General features: G+C 53.8%; 1 protein-coding gene across 1 annotated transcript in view; it reads right to left on the reverse strand.

Moving 5' to 3' along the window:
• The window catches only part of Dync1h1 (dynein cytoplasmic 1 heavy chain 1), a 60,678-nt gene extending 59,412 nt beyond the window's left edge, over positions 1–1,266 (reverse strand). The window contains exon 1 of the mRNA XM_003463094.5: positions 832–1,266. Coding sequence (XP_003463142.2) covers positions 832–1,087 — 256 coding nt within the window. The 5' untranslated portion in view covers positions 1,088–1,266. The remainder of the gene's footprint in view (positions 1–831) is intronic.
• Between the last annotated feature and the right edge of the window lie 19,410 nt (positions 1,267–20,676).

A 20,676-nucleotide genomic window follows, 5' to 3' on the forward strand; every position in this document is an offset into this window, starting at 1 on the left:
TTTGTAGGGGATGTCACTATTTGGGGAGACAGCTGCCACATGCAAACCTTCAGCAGCGTCCGCCCCCCACCTGATGCCCTACGTAGCCCTCATTTTCCAATGTGTAACATTAATAATACAGGGTAACAGCCAGGCTCATCCAAGCGCTGCACACACACAATTCACGACTAGGAAAACAGGCTCGGACTGGCATGTCATTAGGGCACTTGGTCAGTCACTCGGCCGTAGGCCAGGCTTCCTCGAGGATGACATGAAGTGACATACACACGCTCGGCAAGAGAGCCTCTAGCACTGCAGTAGACCAAGGTGTGCGCACCTGCTGGCAGTGATGCTCCCAAACGCCCGCGGCAGGGTCACCGCCGCTGCCTCCGCCCTAGGTCGGCAGCGCCAGGGCCCCGAGGTTCCCGTGGTCTCCGCCCGCCCCGAGCACCATCATGCAGACTGCCCAGGCTGCCCGCGCCCAAGTCGGCCCTGCCGCATCCCTCCTGAGGCCAGCCGGGACCAGGCAAGAATCGAAACCCAAGTGCTCATGTGACACTGGAGCAGGGATGCGGCCTGGTCTGCGCCCGGGCGGGAGCCGCCGTCTCCACCCAGCTCGGCCATCTTGACAGGCCAGACGCACAAAGCCGGCCCATTGTCTGGGGTGACGGCGGGCCCGGGGCCCCCAGTCCGATCGCATCCCTTCCGGGGACAGGAGGGGGACCTCGCGACGCGCGGGAGGGAAGGGGCGTGGCGAGCGCCGGCCGGTGCGGCCGTTGGGTGTCGGGTCCCGCAGGGCGGCCGGGGGTGGCGGGGGCCGGCTCGGCCCGCGGGGCGCCGCGGGGTCCGCACCTTTGAGGGTGGAGCGTTCCACCAGCACCGTGTGCACCTGCGGGTCGGCCAGGAACTTGCGCATCTGCTCCAGCGCGCTCTTCTCCTCCAGCGCCGCCTCGAGCGCGGCGGGCGCCTCCCCGCCGTCCTCCAGCAGCAGCGGTACCAGCTTGCGCAGGTGCTTCTGCAGCACCGCCACGTCCGCCACATTCTGCACTGCCGACACCTCCAAGCCGGCCGAGCCGTCCTCGCCGCCGCCGCTGCCGGGCTCCGACATGGCGCCGCGCCGAACGGGCGGCCGCGACCGCCGAGACGGGGGCGAGCTAGCGAGCGAGAGAAAGAAAGAGGCAGAAACGGGCGTCCGAGGGTCGCCGCCCGCTACCCACGACAGACTGCGGCGCGCGGGGCCGACTCCGCCCTAAAGACAGCCACCGCCCGCCGGCCGCACCACCGGCGCCCGCTCGCGCCGGGCGTCCGACGTCGCGCTTGCGCGGAGGTGGGGCAGCTTGCCCCGCGGCCTGCTGGGACTTGTAGTCCTGGCGCTGGGCGGAGCCCCGTCCCTGCGCAGTGGCCCCGGCTTTAGCTGGTACTGGCTGCTGGCGGGTCAGGGTCAAGGTGTGTGTGTGGGGGGGGGGGGGGGTCTCTGCGTTCCCGAAAATTCCATCAACCGTGAATAAATGATGTGTGGACTCGAGGTGACAGTGCGAGCCCTCACCTTGTGCCTACCACTGGTCTTAGCACTTGACCTGCATTCTGCCGCGGAGCGAATGAATGAGAAAGTATTAGAAGGTGCCGAAATGCAGGCTCCGTGGATCCGTTGTTAGATCCACACCGGGGTAGGGTGAGAACTTCCTCAAAGGATGAGGGTCAAGACAGCGAGCCACCCCGGGGTACCCGCTTCCAATGTGATGCTCCGCTGGGTACTTGGACCTGGCTCCAGTTCTGTGGGCTGGTGAGATCAGGTCCGACCGGGCAGGGGTGGGGCTGCTAGGTTCCGACCCGCCGCACCCTCCTTCCCCACACCTACAGGACATAAAATCCGGGACGGAGTCTGCCCACAGTTTTAGAGATGGTAGCTTCTTCCAGGGCGTAGGACTAGGTCTTTTAGTGTCGGGATTAATTTGCCTTCCATTGGGTGCGGGGAAGAAAGCCAAAGAGATTTTTAATATCAAAGTGCAGAGTCACAGAGCTGAGTCCTGATTGGTGGAGTGACAATGGTACGATTTGATTCTCCCAAATCTTTCTTTAGAAAACTGTCCAACCTACAGCAAGCTTATTCCTTACCTAATTACTCGGTGCCAGGCCCCAGGGACTCCCGGACTGATCAGATGGTTTTTATTTTTAAGGAGTTTGTGAAGGAAAACAGATTAATACTCTTTCCATCCTCTTGTCCTCCATTCATCCACCCTGTGTGATATGATCAAACAATCCCAAATAATCTTCCAGAAGAAAAATATAAGGCAACTGCCCTGAGTTTGTGCTGTGATCATAATAGTAGAGATTAGCACTACCAGTAGCTCACACTGAATAGCTGTGGCATGCTGGCTGGGCACGATGTACAGGATTCCATCTATCTCTTAGGGATAGGAAAAGGGATGAAGAAGTGTCATCAGGGGGGCTGGGGATTTAGCTCAGCAGCATAAGCACCTGCCTTGCAAGCAGGCAGTCGTGAGTTCGATCCCTGGTACCGATAAAAATGAAAAAGACAAAAAAAAAAAAAAAAAAAGAAGTGTCATCAGGGCCACTGAACTTTGAATTGGCCTTGCACTGTCTGAGACTGAAATCCGCAAGGACCTGGCAGATAAGACCGAGCTCGCTGCACCATGAATCAGCACCAGCCTCGGGGACTCGGGCTCAGGCATCCAAGAGACTTGGGTACCTGCAACCTGATGCCAGGCTAAGGGAGCACAGAGCAGGCTCTGGATTGGCAGCCCTGCCCTCTGGCCTCAGAACTGAAAGTGTTCCTTATGTCTCCAGGGGGTTAGATCAGGGGATCCATCCATCCAAAGGGTTCATACATGACTCACACGTGTGGTTTTCAGATTTCTAAAGGTGTTTTCTGATTTTTGTTGCTGTTGTTATTGTTTTGTTTTTTGAGACAGGAGCTCAGTGTGTAATGCATGCACTGGCCTTTAACTCACTAGGTAGCCCAGTCTGGCCTTGAGATCATGAGGCAGGAGGATCCTCCTGCCTCAGCCTCCCAAGTGCTAGGATTATAGGCATGCACCACTGCACCCAACTGGTCTTTCTTGTAAGAAGAATGGGCAGCCCTGCTGGGTGCTTGCTATACCAAGGCTGGCACCACAAGTACATCACCCAGGGTCAGATGGCCTGCTCTCGGTCTTAACCAGGAGGGGAGCTGCCTTAAAGGCAGCCTTTCTGTCTCTGGCACAGGAGTCTGGCCCTATCACAGCCCAAGCTGCCTCTAGGCAAGGATGGGACTCCCTTCTCTTCCAAACCTAGGGCCTTGCCCCTACTCTCACTGGTTTTGGAGTCTCCATTTTTGTCTGTGAGTGGATGGACCTACTTTCCATTGGCAGGGGGCGGTGGAGAGGGGATTCTCTCTGCCTGATGTGTTGTGTGTGCAGATGGGACCACATCCATTCTCCATCTCTCTTTAAAATACTCTACAGTTCATGCTGGTGCCAGGCGCATCCTTTCCACTCCTTTCAACGCTTGGCAGCACGGAGCCCCTCAGGGAACCACCGGGGAGCCACCCCCTTCAGGCTCTAAGCCACATCCCTCCTCTCTTCCAGGTTGGGCCCATTCATTTATTCATTGCATGGGCAGATTCATACCCACTTTCAGGACCAAGGTCTATGTCTGCTTTTTTGTTTTTGCTTTTGTCTTTGTTTTTCCTTTGAGACAAGATCTCACTATGCAGTTCCGGCTTGTCTCAAATTCACTAAGTAGCCTAGGCTGGTTTTAAATTTGCAATGATCCTCCTGCCTCAGCCTCCTGAGTGCTGGGATTATAGGCATGCACCACCACGCCTGGCCTCTGTGGTTTTTATTTATTTATTGGTTTTAAAAATTTTTTATTTTTTCCAAACTCATTTCTTTATCGGTACCGGAGATCGAACTCATGACCGCCTGCTTGCAAGGCAGATGCTTATGCCGCTGAGGTAAATCCCCAGCCGTTTTTTATTTATTATTTATTTTTTTAAAACCAATTTTATTTCAAGGAGGAAAACACTAAACATTTCAAAATATGCTAATCAGGGGGCAACAATGATAAATACAGTGTGCAATGTCATCGCCAAGTCATTCTCTCTCCGGTTTTTAAAAGACAGGCGTCAGGGGGTGGCAGCAGGGGTCCGAGGGCCCATTACGGATTTGGCCTTTCCTGGCCAAGGCTCCAGGACCCAACCTCTGGTCCGCGTCCTTCATCAAGGAGCCCCAGGACAGCCCGCTGGCGCCCTCTGGCGTCGCGTGGGGGACGCGCTCTGCAGTTGCTCCTGTGACGGAGGCTCCTCTCCCGGAGGCCACCGCGCGCCGGCCGCGCCCTAGAGCCGCAGTGCAGCGGCCGGAGGGGAGGGGAGAGCCGACGCCGCCTGCCGCCCTGCCCGCCTCCGGCTGTCTGAATCCCCGGCAGGGCCCGCTGGGTGCCAGACTCCCATCGCCTCGCAGGGACAGGACCCTGAAATCCGCCTCGGCCCAGCGCTCCTGGTTCTGCCGCCCCCCCCACCATTACTCCACCGAGGGATGCACTGCGCACTCCCCCCGCCACCTCCGCAGTGGAGAGGCAGGGTTCAGAAGTGCGCACGCGCGCCGCCTCTCCGCGCGCCCCGCCCAGCGCGCATGCGCCGGCCCCGGCCCGGGCCCCGCCTTTGCGGTCTGACGCGCTGGGCTGCTCTGCTTAGGCGGCCTCGGAAGCGGCGCCGATGGCTGTGAACCTGCTTTCTCAGATAGCGTAGCTGCTCCCACTCTCTATGTGTTTGTCTTTTTGTTTTGGGGTTTTTTTTTGGTCTTTTTGAGGCAGGGACTCTATGCAGTTCGGCTGGCCTTGAGCTCTCTTTGTAGCCCCCAGGTTGGTCTCGAACTTGCAGCGATCCTCCTGCCTCAGCCTCCCGAGTGCTCGCCCGCTCTCTTTGGATCGGTCTTAGCTTGGCCCATTTTTCTCCAGCCTTGGTCTTTAACCTACCTGTGCGCTAACCTGTGTGTGTGTGTGTGATGGGTAATGTTTACACTCCCTGCTAGAATCCCTATGTTCCCCTTCCTTTTTTGGTACCGTTTGCAACACATGATGTTCACTCCCTAGCGTGGAATCGATCCACGGTCCTAACATCCCTGTTCGTTTTTTATCGTTCCTTTTCCTTCCCTGCCCCTCCGTCCCTTGAGCCGTTCACGTTTGAGAAAGATCCACTTCTTGTGTCACCTGCCTTTAATTTTGGGCTGTTTTTGCTCTGGGTTTCTCTTATGAGGGAAACTGTGCTTGTGTGTCCGATTTGTTTCCCTTACCGTCATTTCCTACAAACGGCCCGACCACTCCTGGATGTGGAGTAGCGCTCCAGGGTGTGTGAACGCCACGTTTTCTCTATCCCTTCATCTGTTGACGGCCAGACAGGCTGCTTCCAAGATTTAGCTCTGATAAATTGTGCTGATATAAAGGACGTGCAATATCATTGTAATATGATTACTCTCAGTTCTTTTGGGGAGACACCTAGAAGGGGAATAGCAATGGAATTTCTAGTTTTAGTTTTTTGAGGACTCTCCATGCTGATTTCCATAGTGGTTAAACTAGTTTACCTTTCCACCAACAGTGTAGAAGGCCCCTTTCCCTACAGCCTTACCAGTAGTTGTTAGTATTTTTTTTTTTTTTTTTAGTTGTTAGTATTTGATTTGTTTCTTGGGTACGGGGAGTTGAGCTGGGACCTCACCCTTGCCAGGCAGGTGCTGTGCCACTGAGCTGTATCCTGTTACTTGATTTTCTGATGATGGCCATTGTTTCTGGGGATTTTCTAGCCATCTGTGCCTCTGAAAGGTGTCTATGTGTATCACTTGCCAATCTTTTGTCTGGGTCTTTTATGGGGGGAAGTCTCATTTTTTGAGTTCTTTATGTATTGTAGATATTGGTCTTCTGTCTGAAAAGTAGCTGGCAACATTTTTTGCCATTCTGTAGGTTGTCCCTTAACTCTCTTGGTTGTTTCTTTTGCTGTGCAGAAGATTTTTAATTTGATGTGATCCCATTTGTTGATTCTTAGAACTACTTCCAAGGGTTCGGTTCAGAAAGTCCTTGCCCACGCCAGTGGCTTCAAGAGTTTTACCTATCTTGTCTTCCAGCAGATTAAAGGTTTCTGGTTTATGTGCCCTTTTGTTTATTTAAAGTAGGTTTCTTTCTTTCTCTTTTTTTCTTTTTGACACGGGGTCTCACTGTGCAGTGCAGGCTGGTCTTGAGCTCACTTTGTAACCCAGGCTGATCTCAAACTACAATGACCCTCCTGCCTTAGTCTCCCAAGTGCTAGAATTACAGATATGTGCCACCACACTTGGCTTAAAGTGTATTTTTGTTTTTTTGTAGGCAGCATTTTGTTAGCTCTTGCTTTTAAAGAAACCTCTGGCAATTTCCACTTTGTGGGGCTGATTGTGGATGTGGTGGGCTTAAATCTACCAACTCACTGTTTGCTTTCTACTTGTGCCATCTGTACTTTGTCCAAAATGTGAAGTGTTGATTGTTGTCACAGAGCTCTCACTTCAGTAAACGCCGCCGCTCTCGGAGGTGGCACTCGGGCCCAAGTCCTGTGCCCCCTTGACGCGCCTCCTCCCTTTTTCTTCCTCCCTTCCTTCCTTCTGGTGCCAGGGATTGAGCCTAGGGGTTGCCAAGCTCCATCACTAGTCTATTATTATTATTATTTAGAGACAGGGTCTCAGTTGCTAGGTTATTGGGTTTAAACTTGTGATTCTGGACTGATGATATAACTCAATGGCAGAAACACCTGCCTGACAAGCACAAGGTCGTGAGTTCGATTCCTGGTACCAAAAACAAACTTGTGATTTTTCTGGCTCAGCCTCCCAAGTGGCTGTGGTTGGAGGCCAGCACCACCCTGCCCCTTCTCTTCCACTTCCCTCTGATCTGCAAGGCACCCTGCTGCCCTCTGGGATCCCCTGTCACTCCACCCAGCCCCCGCTCAGCTGCCACAACAGGCATAGCCATATGAGGGCCCCCAAAGCCTCACACAGGCGTAGCTGAGGCTTTGGGGAGATCCTGGATTGTGGCGAGGCGGTGACACTGGACAAGCCCACTGCTGGGTTCACAGCTGGGCGTGAGGCCAGGAGGCACAGCCGGCGGACAGAGGCGGCTCACCGTGGCTGTGGAGCCAGTGGACTATGAATCGAAGCTCCGCAGAGTGTGAGCTGCAGCAAACCTGTCCCCCTGAGATGGGCGGGTGCTGGCGTCTCACCCCAGCAGAGAGAAAGTAACTGTCTCACTCACGAGGTGTCACCGGTGGGCGCCATTTCCGAGATGTGGGAGGATGCTTATTTGGAAGTGATCTGTCTTCCCCCTAAAAAAACATGCTGCAGGTCAGTGAGTGTAGCTTCATTGGGAAATAGTGTTTGTGGGTGAAACAGAGTTGAGATTCTCTGAATTAGGATGAGCCCTAAATCCAGTCTCAGGGGTGCTTACAAGGTAAGGAAAATCCGGATCCAGACACGTAAATGTGGGAAGGACACCGTATTTTGGCAGTGACAGAGGCGGGGTGGGAGGGACCACAGGCGTCCAGCAAGCCAGGGAGGCTGAGGCTGGCTAGTGGGTTCTCCCTTGGGTCCGAAGGCACGCTGGAGTCCCACTCCGGGCTGTAGGCCGAGGAGAGGCCGGGCCCTGTGTCTGCGTGCACAGTACGGGGTCCTACACAAGTGGCCAGCACTGCTCACCAGAGTCCCTGATCACAGGTCAGCGCCACGGGAGCTGTGAACCTCAAATTCACGATTAGGCCGTGGGAGGAGGTGGGGCTTCCTCTGCCAGGAGGTGAAGTTGCCCGTGAATTGCTGTGGCTGTGGCATAGGCTGCCTCACGTGCAGACAGAGGAACATGACGCATTTGCCGCGTGCAGTGGTGCACACCTTTGATGGGTGGGGGCTGCGTCAGAACCCTGGCTGGCATCGGTAATGTAGAGGGGGGCTGCTGGTGCCTCTGGACCCCCAGCCTGAGCCTCACCAGGTGCCGCAGGGGCTGTGCTGACGCTGCTGGCCGAGCCTGGAGCTGCAGGGCTCCAAGCATCCCTTTGCCCTTGCGCCCCTGGCTCCACTGCAAGCCTTCCACTTGTTTTTGCAGTTATAGTAATGCAGGGACACATTTATGAGACAGCAGACTCAGATGTTTCATGATCAGTTAGAGCTCTCTGACCAGGTTTCCGTTCTGCTTCTGCTGAATTCAGCTGATCTTGACGGTGTCTAGAGCCCAGCTGCACACTGCTGTGACATAGCACCCAGGGGTCACCCGGCCTGATTCAAGCACCACCCCCAAGGCTCCTGTGCTGAGAGCCCCCTCCCCTTGTTCCCAGAGTGTTTCCATATTATGATAAACAATTCCTTTGTTTCAAGACCAGTCTGCTGCCAATATAGGACTCAGTGCGTGTAACCAGTTATGTAGCGACTTGTTACTTGCTTTGTCCCCCGTTTCTAAATTCTGTGGACACCAAGCTCTTCCTGAATTCCACGCTGCCGCCTTTGTGGGACTGTCCCGAACAGGCCGCTGGTGGAAAGGTTAGATGCTGCCTTCCCAGCTCCTCCTGCTGAGTCTTCCTTCCAGTTTAGCTTGGCTTGGGAATTTTCCCCAGCACAGTCCCAGTTCCTCTCTTTGACCCTGTAACATGCATTCTATGTCATGGCAGCTCCGGTGCAAACGCAGCTGTGCCACAGTGCAGAGCCGCCAGAAGAGCCTGACCCTGCTGTCTTTGATGGAGCATATCACACAGTAAAGGAGGAAAAACATAGGCCGATGGACAGATCTACCATACAGTGTCAAATTACCGCACCAATTTCAACTTAAGCTTCATCATGTGCAGGGAGAGCACAAACCATAATACAAAGAGGATTTGGTATTACCTGTGCATCCAGGTATCCACCAGGGGTGTTGCGAAGTCTCCTCCATGGATAAGGGGACCCTTTTGTGACCCCTTTATTTTTGTTTTATTGGGTTTTAGTTTGTTTTTTTGAGATGTTATACAGCTCAGGCTTCTTTTGGACTTGCTGGAATCCTCCTGCCTCAGCCTCCCTAGCACTGGAGTTACATGTGAATGCCATCGCATCTAGCTCCTGCTGTGATTCCATAAGCCTTTTCTTCCCAGAAGGGGTGACCACAGACTCTCCTTCATTTGCCTCAGAGCAAAGCCCTGAGGGAAGCCTAGAAGGACCCAACTCTAGGCCACCTGTCCATCTGAAAATCAGCCTGGGAAGATTAAAGATAGAACCATTCATTTGAAGAAAAACTTTCCTACTTCACTTGGAGGTACATACACCATTTACAGAGTGCCTGGATGTTGCCAGCAGCAGGGACTGTGTTCAGAGAGGCCCAGGACTCGGTGTCCTGCTGGACCTGACCCAGCCGTGCCTCGGGCAGTGATCCCCCTCGTGAGCGGGGTGGAGGGTTGTTGGGAGCCGCAGCCCCGAGCCCGGTCGCCTCACTTGGCGGACGTGAGGCCTGTAGTAAAGAGTAAAGCCTGAGGTAGATTACCCCTCCCATCGAGCACGTTAGTTTCCTGCTTACCGCGTAAGCAACCCGCTCAACAATATAGTCTGCCTGGCAACTGCCTGATGATGTTAGCCAATCAGCTTGCCTTGCTTACTTTAACATGATTGGACACTGTATCCGTATATATACTGGTGCCACCCCTGGGGGGGAAGAAGAAGCCCGGAAGTAGAAGCCCAGAAGGAGCCGCGGGGAGCGGACCAAAGGAGGCTTCGGCTGGGAGCGATCCCAGGGCAGGCTGTACGGAGAAGGAAAATAAAAGAAAAGGTTGTCCACTGCCAGACTTTGTCGTGTGTCCTTCCTGCCGGCCAGGAGCGACATCGACATTTGGTGGCCCGCACGGGGACTGATCACCCCCGAGACGTGACAGCGGACAACGCTCCAGTACAGAGCTGCGAGACAGGTGAGTTGGGGATAAGCCTGGGCTCTGGGTGGCGCGCACCTACAGGGCTTTTAGACTCCCCTTAGGCTCACGCGTAAGTGGCGGATTCCTTGGGCCTCACGCGGTGAGTAACATATTAAAAGATGGGAAACATGCTAGGTAGCAACACTAAGAGCGAGGGTGGTTGTGGAGAAAGCTCTCAAGAGCTTACAAAAGTACGCAGGGTATTTGAGCAGGCCCAGTCGGGGAGCTCCCGAGAGGGGCCCGTCAAGGGGAACAAAGATGCTAAGGAGAAGGACGGGGCTCTAGCCTCGGAGTCGTCTGACTCCGAGGACGAGGGAAAGTTGAATGGCAAGGAGGCCAAAGAGACCAGCTGTCAGGAGCCTAAGTCGCTCGATAAGGAGTCGCAGGGTTCTTTCCCAGTAATTCAGGGTACCACAGAGCCATTTGTTGACTTTGTGGCCCGAATGCAAGATGCTGCCGATAAGATATTTTCTGATCCGGGAGTGGCTCGACCGCTGGTAAGGCAGCTGATTTTTGAGCAATGTACAAAGGAGTGCAAGGCAGCGATAGCTCCTCATAAGAACAAGGACCTCAACGCCTGGATTAGGATATGTAGAGAGATAGGGGGGCCGCTCTCCAACTCGGGAGTGGCTGCTCTCCTGGCCGCGGCTGTACAGCAGAGGGGACCTCGCGGGTTAGAAGGGGAATGTAAGGCTAAAGGGTGTTTTGCCTGCGGGGAGCCAGGACACATTAAACGTCATTGCCCAAACAATGCAGATGCTAGGCCTCGCCCTAGGAATGAAGAACCATATGTTTGTGGGCGATGCAAGAGGGGATCACACAAAGCTGAGGAGTGTAGGTCGGTCTTTGATGCTCAGGGCAACCGTATTTGTGGACGAGATGCTAGAGGGCCAAAAAACGGCCAGAGGGGGCCCCCTTCACAGGCGGGCCCCCGCCCCAGAGACAGGACAGCTCAGGATGGCAGCCTTCAACAAGGGCCACCCCTGGGTCAGCAGGTGTGGACCTCAGTGTCGCCTCCAGACTTATATTAGTGCCTGATATGGGTGTTCAAGTGGTTGAAACCACCTTTAAGGGACCGTTACCCGAAAATTCCGTGGGTCTGGTGATCGGGAGATCCTCCACGGCCCTTCGGGGTCTCATAGTAGTCCCGGGGGTCATAGACTCAGACTACACAGGACACATTAAAATTATGGTTCAATCTCTTGTGGGTACTATGGTAATCAATAAAGGAGACAAGATAGCGCAGCTCTTGCTGCTCCCCAGTCTCCACAGGAGATTTCCCTCAAAGCAGAAAATTAGAGAAAGTCAAGGTTTCGGTTCCTCAGGGGAAGTCTTCGAGGGACTCCATATAATACTTGATAAAAGGCCCATGCTCTCACTTAAGGTCAATGGCAAGAATATAACAGGGCTCCTAGACACAGGAGCTGACCGTTCCATTATCTCTAGAAAGTATTGGCCCTCCAACTGGCCCACCAACACTGCAGATAACACGCTGCAGGGCCTGGGGATGGTGTCAGCTCCTCAGGTTAGTGCTTCAACCCTGCTCTGGTGCGATGAGGAGGGTCATCAGGGCCATTTCCAACCATTTGTGTTGCAGTTGCCAGTGTCTCTATGGGGAAGGGACATCCTCACTCAGATGGATGTCACGCTTACGTCAAACTGCTCCCCCCAGGCTAAGGATATACTCAGGAACCAGGGATATACCCCCGGCAAAGGCTTGGGCAATGCCCTACAGGGTCGGACATCCCCAATACCAGTAGAGAACAAAAAAGGTAGGCAAGGGCTGGGTTTTTCTTAGGGGCCGCTGAAGAAGCTCTCCTACCCACTTCGATCAAAATCACCTGGAGGTCAAATGATCCGGTTTGGGTACCTCAGTGGCCCCTGCCTAAGGAGAAGCTATTAGCCTTGTCAGAAATAGTCAGTACACAACTTAGATTAGGACACATTAAGCCGTCAACCTCCCCATGGAACACCCCCATTTTTATAATTAAGAAAAAGTCTGGCAAATGGAGGCTGCTCCATGATCTAAGGGCGGTCAACGCGCAGATGCAGTCCCTGGGGGCGGTCCAGAGGGTCTGCCAGCTCTCTCAGCCATCCCTCAGTCCTGGCCAGTTTATGTTATAGATCTTAGAGACTGTTTCTTCTCAATCCCCCTGCATCCAGAGGACACTCATAGGTTCGCCTTTACTTTACCCACCATTAACCAAGAAAGCCCTGATCTCAGATACGAGTGGATAACGCTGCCCCAAGGTATGGCCAACAGTCCCACTATGTGTCAGATTTACCTTGATTCCCTACTGGCCCCCCTACGGAAATCCTTTCCCAAGATAAGATGTGTGCATTACATGGACGACCTTTTGCTCAGCAGCAGGGACCCAGACATGCTAAATAATATGCTCGGCCAGTTGGTCGAGGCCCTGAGACAAGCTAATCTGCATGTTGCCCCCGACAAGATTCAGGGAGGAGAAATGGTGACTTACTTAGGCGCGAAAATCTCCCCTATGCTAGTCTCTCCACAGAAGGTCACCATTAGGACGGATGGCGTTAGGACCCTAAATGACATGCAAAAACTATTGGGAGACATTAATTGGATTAGGCCATATTTACATATACCAAATTCAGATCTCAAACCCCTGTTCGACCTTCTGAAGGGAGACCCAGATATAGCCTCCCACAGGAGGCTCACTCCTGAGGCAAGAGCTGCCTTACAGAGAGTGGAAAAAGCCTTAGGTGGGGCTACCTTACACAGAATTGAACCAGGGCGACCCTTTGATGTCTGTTTGCTACAGACTAGTCTACAGCCCACAGCGGTGATTTGGCAGAAAGGACCATTACTGTGGATACACCCTAAGGTCTCACCTGCAAAAGTCATAGAGCATTACCCGGAGGCAGTCGCTTCATTGGCCCTTGAAGCGCATGATAGAGCTGTCCAACATTTTGGCTCAGGACCACAAGCCATCCGAGTACCCTATACCGCCAGCCAGATCAAGACCCTGGCTGCCTGCATAGATACATGGGCCATTCTGAGATGTGTTTTCCATGGGGATATAAACAATCAATACCCTAAAGACCCTATCTTGTCATTTGTTACTCAGCACCCTATAATTTTTCCAAAGGTTACTGCCTCTGAGCCATTAGTCCCAGCAACTACAATATATACAGATGGCTCCAAGACGGGGATAGGCACCTATGTGATCCTAGGCAAGCCCCCAGTTACCATACAATTTGAACCTGATCAGCCTCAGGTGGTAGAACTGCAGATCGTTAAAATGATTCTTGAACGGTTCTCAGAAGCCATTAATATTGTCTCCGATTCTAGGTATGTGGTCAATGCTATGCAAGTGCTTGAGACTGCCGGTTTAATTAGATCCACTTCCACAGTGGCTGGGCTGTTCCTGTCTATCCAGACATTGCTTCAGAACAGACACCATAAGGTCTTCACCACCCACATAAGAGCACATACATCCCTGCCAGGGCCCATGGCACAGGGGAATGCGGCTGCTGATACTGCCACTCACCCGTTATGGATTTTTACCTTACTAACACCAATCGAGCGAGCCCGTGCCTTCCATGATAAGTTTCATGTCAATGCCAGGACACTAACAAACCATTTCCATGTTTCCAAAGCAGATGCACGAGATATCGTGCGACTATGTGACTCCTGTGCCACATACAAACCTGCCATACCGATGGGAGTAAACCCTCGAGGTTTGATCCCTGGTGATGTTTGGCAGATGGACATCACACATATACAGGAGTTTGGGACTCTTAAATATGTTCATGTTTCCACAGACACCTGTTCTCACGTCATATTCGCAACAGCAGAAACAGGTGAAAAAGTGTCTAATGTGATCAATCATTGCCTGGCGGCTTGGGCCGCATGGGGCAAACCAAAAATATTAAAAACTGATAATGGACCAGCCTATATAGGCAAAGCCTTCAATGAGTTCTGCAAAATGATGGAGGTTCAATTAAAACATGGTATCCCATACAATCCCCAAGGTCAAGGAATCATTGAGAGGGCTCATAGAAGCCTCAAAGAAATTTTACAAAAACAAAAAGGGGGAGTAGGCCAAGGCCTGGCCCCAAAGGCACGATTATCCATGGCACTATTCACACACAATTTTTTAAATTTAAATAATGATAATTGCTCCCCAGCCGTGGAGCACTGCAACCCTTCCCCCAACCATAAAGGGTGGGTGAAGTGGAAAGATGTCCTGACAGGACAATGGATGGGCCCGGATCCAGTGGTCAGCTGGAACCGAGGCGCGGTTTGTGTTTTCCCACAGGAATCGGGACGAGAACCACTGTGGGTACCGGAGAGACTGACACGGGCGACAAAGCCCTCGACTGAAGATCAGACCTGCCCTACCGGAGATCCATCACAGACCAACCAACAAGATGAATAGAAATAGCGGTAGCCCAAAATGGACAAGAAGATCCTCAGGCATATGCATGGCTCGCTCGCCTAGCCTACGACCGAGTCTAGGGGCGGTGAGCTTCCCACACTCCTCCTCTAAAAAATTATGACATAGCTGGGTAGGAGAGTCAATGACGGGTAAGAGCGTACTCCCCCGGTGCGACTCAACCTAAGCCAGGCCTTACCCCATCCTGCACGTAAGCCGCTGGACTGTTAGATGCTGCCCAGGTCTAAATTTCTCTCCGAGGGGATTTCTTTACGGAGAGGAAATGAGTGCAAGCTTGTGTGCATCCAGGTTCCGTCCAGTTTGTGCCTGGCCCTAGAAAAAGGACGAGGGCCTCAGGGCCTTGGCAGACCATGGGACGGCCGACCAGGGTCTAAGCCAAGGACCTACGGTGGGCCTACGCATAGGGCATAAGCCTCTGCACCCAGTCCAGAAAGGGCTACGATGCGCACATTCATAAAAAATAAAAAAGGGGGAGATGTTGGGAGCCGCAGCCCCGAGCCCGGTCGCCTCACTTGGCGGACGTGAGGCCTGTAGTAAAGAGTAAAGCCTGAGGTAGATTACCCCTCCCATCGAGCACGTTAGTTTCCTGCTTACCGCGTAAGCAACCCGCTCAACAATATAGTCTGCCTGGCAACTGCCTGATGATGTTAGCCAATCAGCTTGCCTTGCTTACTTTAACATGATTGGACACTGTATCCGTATATATACTGGTGCCACCCCTGGGGGGGAAGAAGAAGCCCGGAAGTAGAAGCCCAGAAGGAGCCGCGGGGAGCGGACCAAAGGAGGCTTCGGCTGGGAGCGATCCCAGGGCAGGCTGTACGGAGAAGGAAAATAAAAGAAAAGGTTGTCCACTGCCAGACTTTGTCGTGTGTCCTTCCTGCCGGCCAGGAGCGACATCGACAGAGGGTAGTTTCTGCAACCCTCTTCCGCCTTCCCCAGGCAGGTGTCCTTGCTAACACAAGGCTCCCCGCTGGTCCCCACCCACATTTCAGTACCATGGGGTCTCTGCATATTTAGAGGTTGACCAGAGGGGACCCAGGACTGTTTTACTGGCAAAAGAAAACCCTGTCGCCCGAATGATGAGGGGACATAAAGGACCACCTGGAAAATCGTGTCACTAGTGCAGAATCCCCCAGCTGCCCTGTGACTCCTCCTTTACACTCACGCTTTTTATCTCGGTTCTGAGGAGTGAAACCAGAGCCTTCATGCTCAGCTACATTCCCAACCCCTGTTCTATCTTTTTGACACAGAGTCTTGCTAAATTTTCCAGGAAGGGCTACAACTTGTGACCCTCCTGCCTCAGCCTTCCAGAGTGCTGGGATACAGGCTTGTGGCACCATGCTCCATGGCTAAAACATCCTTGTTTCTGTTCTGAGCTGATGGGGCCGCCTGTGTGACCCTATGTGAAGGCAGCAGCACGGCATCTGCTAGTGGGGCTGCACTGAGAGGGGGCTGCTGAGGTCGGACGGGCTCGTTGTACAGGTCTTTCCACTCTACCCAGGACCGGGAGGAGAGCAGCGCGCTTTGTTGGTGGGTCTGTGGTGCTCAAGGCCTGCGGCTGATGCCTACTCCACACGGCGCGGCATGGGTTAATAAACAGGTGCTGTTTGTGGAATTTTTCTTTTCTTTTGCCTGCCATGCTAAGGATGGAACTAAGGTCTCACATCTGCTAGGCCAGTGCTCTACTCCGAGCTATAGCCCAGACCTATTGAAGTCTTCTTATTTCTTAATTGTTTAGCAGTGTCTGTCTATCATCTATCTGTACACTTCTGGTTTTTCTAGAGAGGGTCTTGCTATGTAGGTTAGGCAGCGCTTGAACCTAGGAGATCTTCCTGCCTCAGCCTCCCCTGTGCTATTCCTCACTTGGACAACACCCCATGCTGTGTCCCAGATGAGGTGAAGCACCCCTTTCTCATTAATAAGACAACTCTGGAGGGATTCAGGGAGTTTTGTGGGGACGGTGGTGATCGGTGAGGAAAGGCCTGGTTCTAGAAGGCCCCTGTGCTGCCACTAGCAGCAGAGTGACCTGGGTTGGTCTTCCACTCCCTGCTATGAGACTCATGACTAGGCACATCGAGGGGAGAGCGGGTCTCATTGCTGAGCAGCTCGGCCACCTGGCCAGTGTCCCTGTGGATGGCAGTGGCTTGTGCTTTGTGTGTGTACTGATTCCTGAAGCTCCAGCCAGGGTGACTCTTCTCAGAACTCGAGACCCCTGTGGGAGTTATATGTTCATTATTTTTGTGTTTTTGAGACAGGGTCTCGCTATGCAGTTCAGGATGGTCTTGAGCTTGGGATGATCATTTCCTGCCTCAGCCTCCTCTAGGGCAGGGATTACAGGAGTGTGCCACCACGTCCCATTGTATTTTGTTTTTAAATATTTTTTTCACTAAGATACAAAAAGTTTAAATTGCTTATTTCTTCAGCTTTAAAAAATTGATGGTAAACTATATGTGATTTACCATCTTAGCTGTCTTTGTTAATCGGCATGACTTCACCCTTGACGCCGCCAGCCCATCCAGGCTGTCCATGGGAGCACAGAAGAACGTGATTGCTTCTTGCTTTTGACCTTTTAGAGGTGACTCAAACGTGGACTTTTCACCTGAGAGCATGCATGGTCCTAGGCGAAGAAGTGGAGCCTTTCTACTGCCCCGTACACAGCTCCCCAACAGACCCGTGGAGAAGTGGGGCAGTGGGGCTGGGGATTTAGCTCAGTGGCATAAGCACCTGCCTTGTAAGCAGGCGGTCCTGGGTTCGATCCTTGGTACCGATTTAAAAAAAAAAAAAAAAAAGAAGTGGGGCAGTGTACGGTTAGGCTCCTTCGGGGCCTTCCTAGTGGGCAGCAGCAAGCACAGACGAGGAGCTGGGTACCAACATCTGCCTCGGCTGGCGGAGGTGGCAGAGGCTCCTGGAGGCGCTACCTAGGGAGGAGCCTGGGTCTTTCTGGGTTTCCAGGTGGGTTTGGGGGGATGTGAAGCAGGACATGCTCGGACTCTGGAGATGCCAGCACGGGTGCTGGGGTACGGGGAGCAGATTTCCTGCCCTGCCACTACAGCACAGTCATGGGAGGGGATCCCCAAGGGACTGAGACTGAGTCCCTGTCCCTCTGTGCCTGAATACTTGAAGAGAAATGAAGTGGAAGCGCCACTTCGAAGGGTCAAACATGTTTCCGGTGGGACCAGACAGTGCTGCACTCCTCCTCCCAGCGGGATGCCTCTGGGATCTGACTGGCTCTCCTCTCTGCACGGCCACCACTGGGGCTCAGGTCACCCAACTAGTGAATGATGGCAGTGGTCCCCGCACTGGGCTCAGTGTCCATTACCCAGGCGGGCTGATCACATTAGTCTGGGAACCCTGCGATGGCCTTGGCTTGCAGAGGCCTTTGGTGGCCTTCTGCTGGTGTCCCCCACGCGCATGCCAGCACAGGTCCCTCCTGGTCCAGAACCCTGGGCACCCGTCCCTTGCCACCTCCTTCTTTGGTTTTCACAGTGATGGGGACTGAGCCCAGGGTCTTGCACTTGCTGGGCAGGCGCCGAACCCCAGCGCCCATCCATCCTCGCCCCTTTGAAGTCCCCTTGTAGTGAGGCTTTAGGTAAACACCACTGATCCCTACATCCTTGCCACGAGTCTCCAGGTTTAGTTTTTCCTCATGGCACTATTCCAAGATATGGACGTTTTGTTTTTGTTTTTCATGGCTCTGGAGATGGAAAACATAGCCTGTGAAGGCCAGGCAAGCACCCTACCACTAACTCTCCTCAGACCGAAGGGGGCTTTTCTTCATTTCCTGCTTCTCGTCTCCAGTCACTAAAGGCAGGTTCTGCGAAGGGAAGGAGTTTCGCCTGTCCCATCTAATGTGGGCAGCGTTTCTCTTCAGGCCCCGGTCCACTTCTCCTCCCCTCTTGCTTCCTCTGCTGCGCCTCTCTTGCTGGCCCTGTCCTGGAGCAGGGAGCTTAAGAGGCCTAACAGCCCTGCCGCAGGAGCCAGGGCCATCGCGGCGCGGATGGGAGACAGCGACTCGCTGCGCACGGAGATGGGCGCCACCCCTGCTTTCCGGGGCAGGGGCTCCGCTGGGCTCCGCGACTCAACCCCGCTGGGATGGGGAGTTACGCGAAACACTCGTCGGGGAAAGAGAGACCCGCCCTAGCCCCTCTCTGGAGTGCCACGACTTTCCCAAGCCCACCTTTCACCCCTACAGGCCGCTTCACTTCGATCCCTGGGATGGTGCAGTCACATGACCCGCAGCGGAGCCACGTGCCCCTCCAACCAATCCCCACGCGTGGGAAGAAGCGGCGTTAGGATTGGTGCGCTCCCGCCAGGGGAACGCCCACTCCCAGAAGGGACCGCGCCTACGTCTCCATGATTTCCTTACGTCTCACTCTCTCGCGATACTCAGTGTGGGCTCGGTACTTCTGAGTTCCACAATGCACCGGGAGCGGGGCGGAGCACTCCGGAATTGGCTGGGCGTGCGCCTTCTGTCATCTTTCTGAGCCAGCCCGAGGTTTGGGCGCTTGACGACTTGGGATATTAGGCTACCGGTCCTGGGGCAGTTGGACAGGTTTCCTAACGTGGGTCTAGGTTATTTTCCCTGGAGCTCCCTACAGGCTGCACGCGGGGGAGGCCGCGTGGTCTCCTCTGGGGTCCGCGGTGTGCGCGTGGCGCGTACCATCTCGGGCCCTGCACTCAACGCCCGCACGGGCTGCAGGGCCACACTTAGGCAGCACGGCCTGGCCAGCTGTTTATGCAACGGAAGCGAATATCCTAACTTTATTTTTTCTTGTTCTCTACATCTCGATCTTTTCCTACGAGAACAGTTACTTTTACCTGCACAGAACTTTATTGTTTACGTATTTTTCTTTCTGCTGGGAATTGAACCTAGCGCCTTGTCCACGCTAGGCAAGTGCAGTAGAACTGAGCAAATCCCAGTCTATTAACAGATTTTTTTTTTTTTTTTTTTTTTTTGAGGCAAGGCCTTGATAAGGTACCCAGGCTGGCCTGGAACTTCCTGCCTCAGGCTCCTGAGTAGGATTACAGGTGTGTGCCACTATGCCTGTCTACTGTCTACACACAGCTTGATTGGATACCTTCCTACCGAGAACATGCACATCTCCGAACATTTTTCTCATTACTTGTCGAACGTTGACTGAGCAGTGTCAGGCCTGGAGATGAAGTGGTGAGCAGATGAGGGAGGCACTGTTTGCACGGAGCTCAGAGTCTAGCGGGGGAGGCAGGTTAGCGATGAGGCAGAAGCTACCAGCAATGTAAGATCCCATGCCGGAGAGGTTAGGAGCCAGGTCAGGACAAGAGGTGGAGCCTGTCACAGAGCAAGGCTTCCCCTTCCCCTTTCTCCCTGCACCTCAGGAGGATGGCAGACAAGGACGCAAGGCCTGTGCCTTGGTGGCTTGCCATGTGGCAGTTTGGACTGGTCAGATGGGTGTTTCTGGAGGAGCTCTTGGGCTGGTGTGCCTCCTAGCTAGGTGCAAGGCCAGGAAGAAAGGGTGTAAGGTAAGGAAAGTGTGCGGAGCTTTTCTGGCCTCACTTGCCCTTTGGTAAGGGTGGGAACTGCAGTCGCCTTTAAGGTCTATCTCTGATTCAAATTCAATAGCACCTCAGGAAGGTGGGTAAATTGTGGGGTGGGAAAGGTGACACAAGTAGGGAGATCTGAGTGAGTGGGAGAAGGCAGGAATACCATATGGTCAGCGGGAGAAAGATGGCCAGGGGAGGGTGAGGTCAGAGCCTGCCCAGGTCAGGATAGTGTTTATCACTTACTGAGGTGGGTCATGGAGTCACGGTGAGGCAGGGGGCACCATATGGTGAGACCACGCAAGGTGGTGTGCAGGAGAGACCAGCTTTACAGTAAGCCAAGGAGAGTGACTGGCAGGGAAAGGGCTGGGCTTGGTGGCAGGGGCCACACTGTGAGGTGGGGGAGTTCAGATGGGTGCCCCACAAAAGCAGGTGGCAAGGTAAGGTGAGCACTGTCCCCATCCGGGTGTCCCGGCTCTGGAGGGCCCTGGGTCGTGGGGTGAAAGCCACTCCAGCATGGGAGGCTCTGCTCCAGGCGGCCACAGGTTAGGACAACGGCGGAAATGTCAATGCGTCACTGCAGGGAGGGGCCTGGGACCGGACGCTGTAAAGCCCATACCCAGATGTCCCCACCAGTCCTGACAGTGATGTGGGATTCCCATCTTTGTGTCTTCCCTCGGGCAGGGCTGAGATGGCTGCGTGAGTGAGCCTTGTTCAGCCAGGTTCAGAGACCTCAGGGCATCAACGCCCGTGTGCAGCGCCCGCCGCTGTTTTCCACAGTGCAGGCCAGGCTCTGTTCCACCGTTCTTCGCAGCCTGAGCCGTCACT

Source organism: Cavia porcellus, unplaced genomic scaffold, assembly GCF_034190915.1.
Source record: "Cavia porcellus strain 051 isolate PalLab524CR breed Dunkin Hartley unplaced genomic scaffold, mCavPor4.1 scaffold_31, whole genome shotgun sequence".
Classification (NCBI taxonomy): domain Eukaryota; kingdom Metazoa; phylum Chordata; class Mammalia; order Rodentia; family Caviidae; genus Cavia; species Cavia porcellus.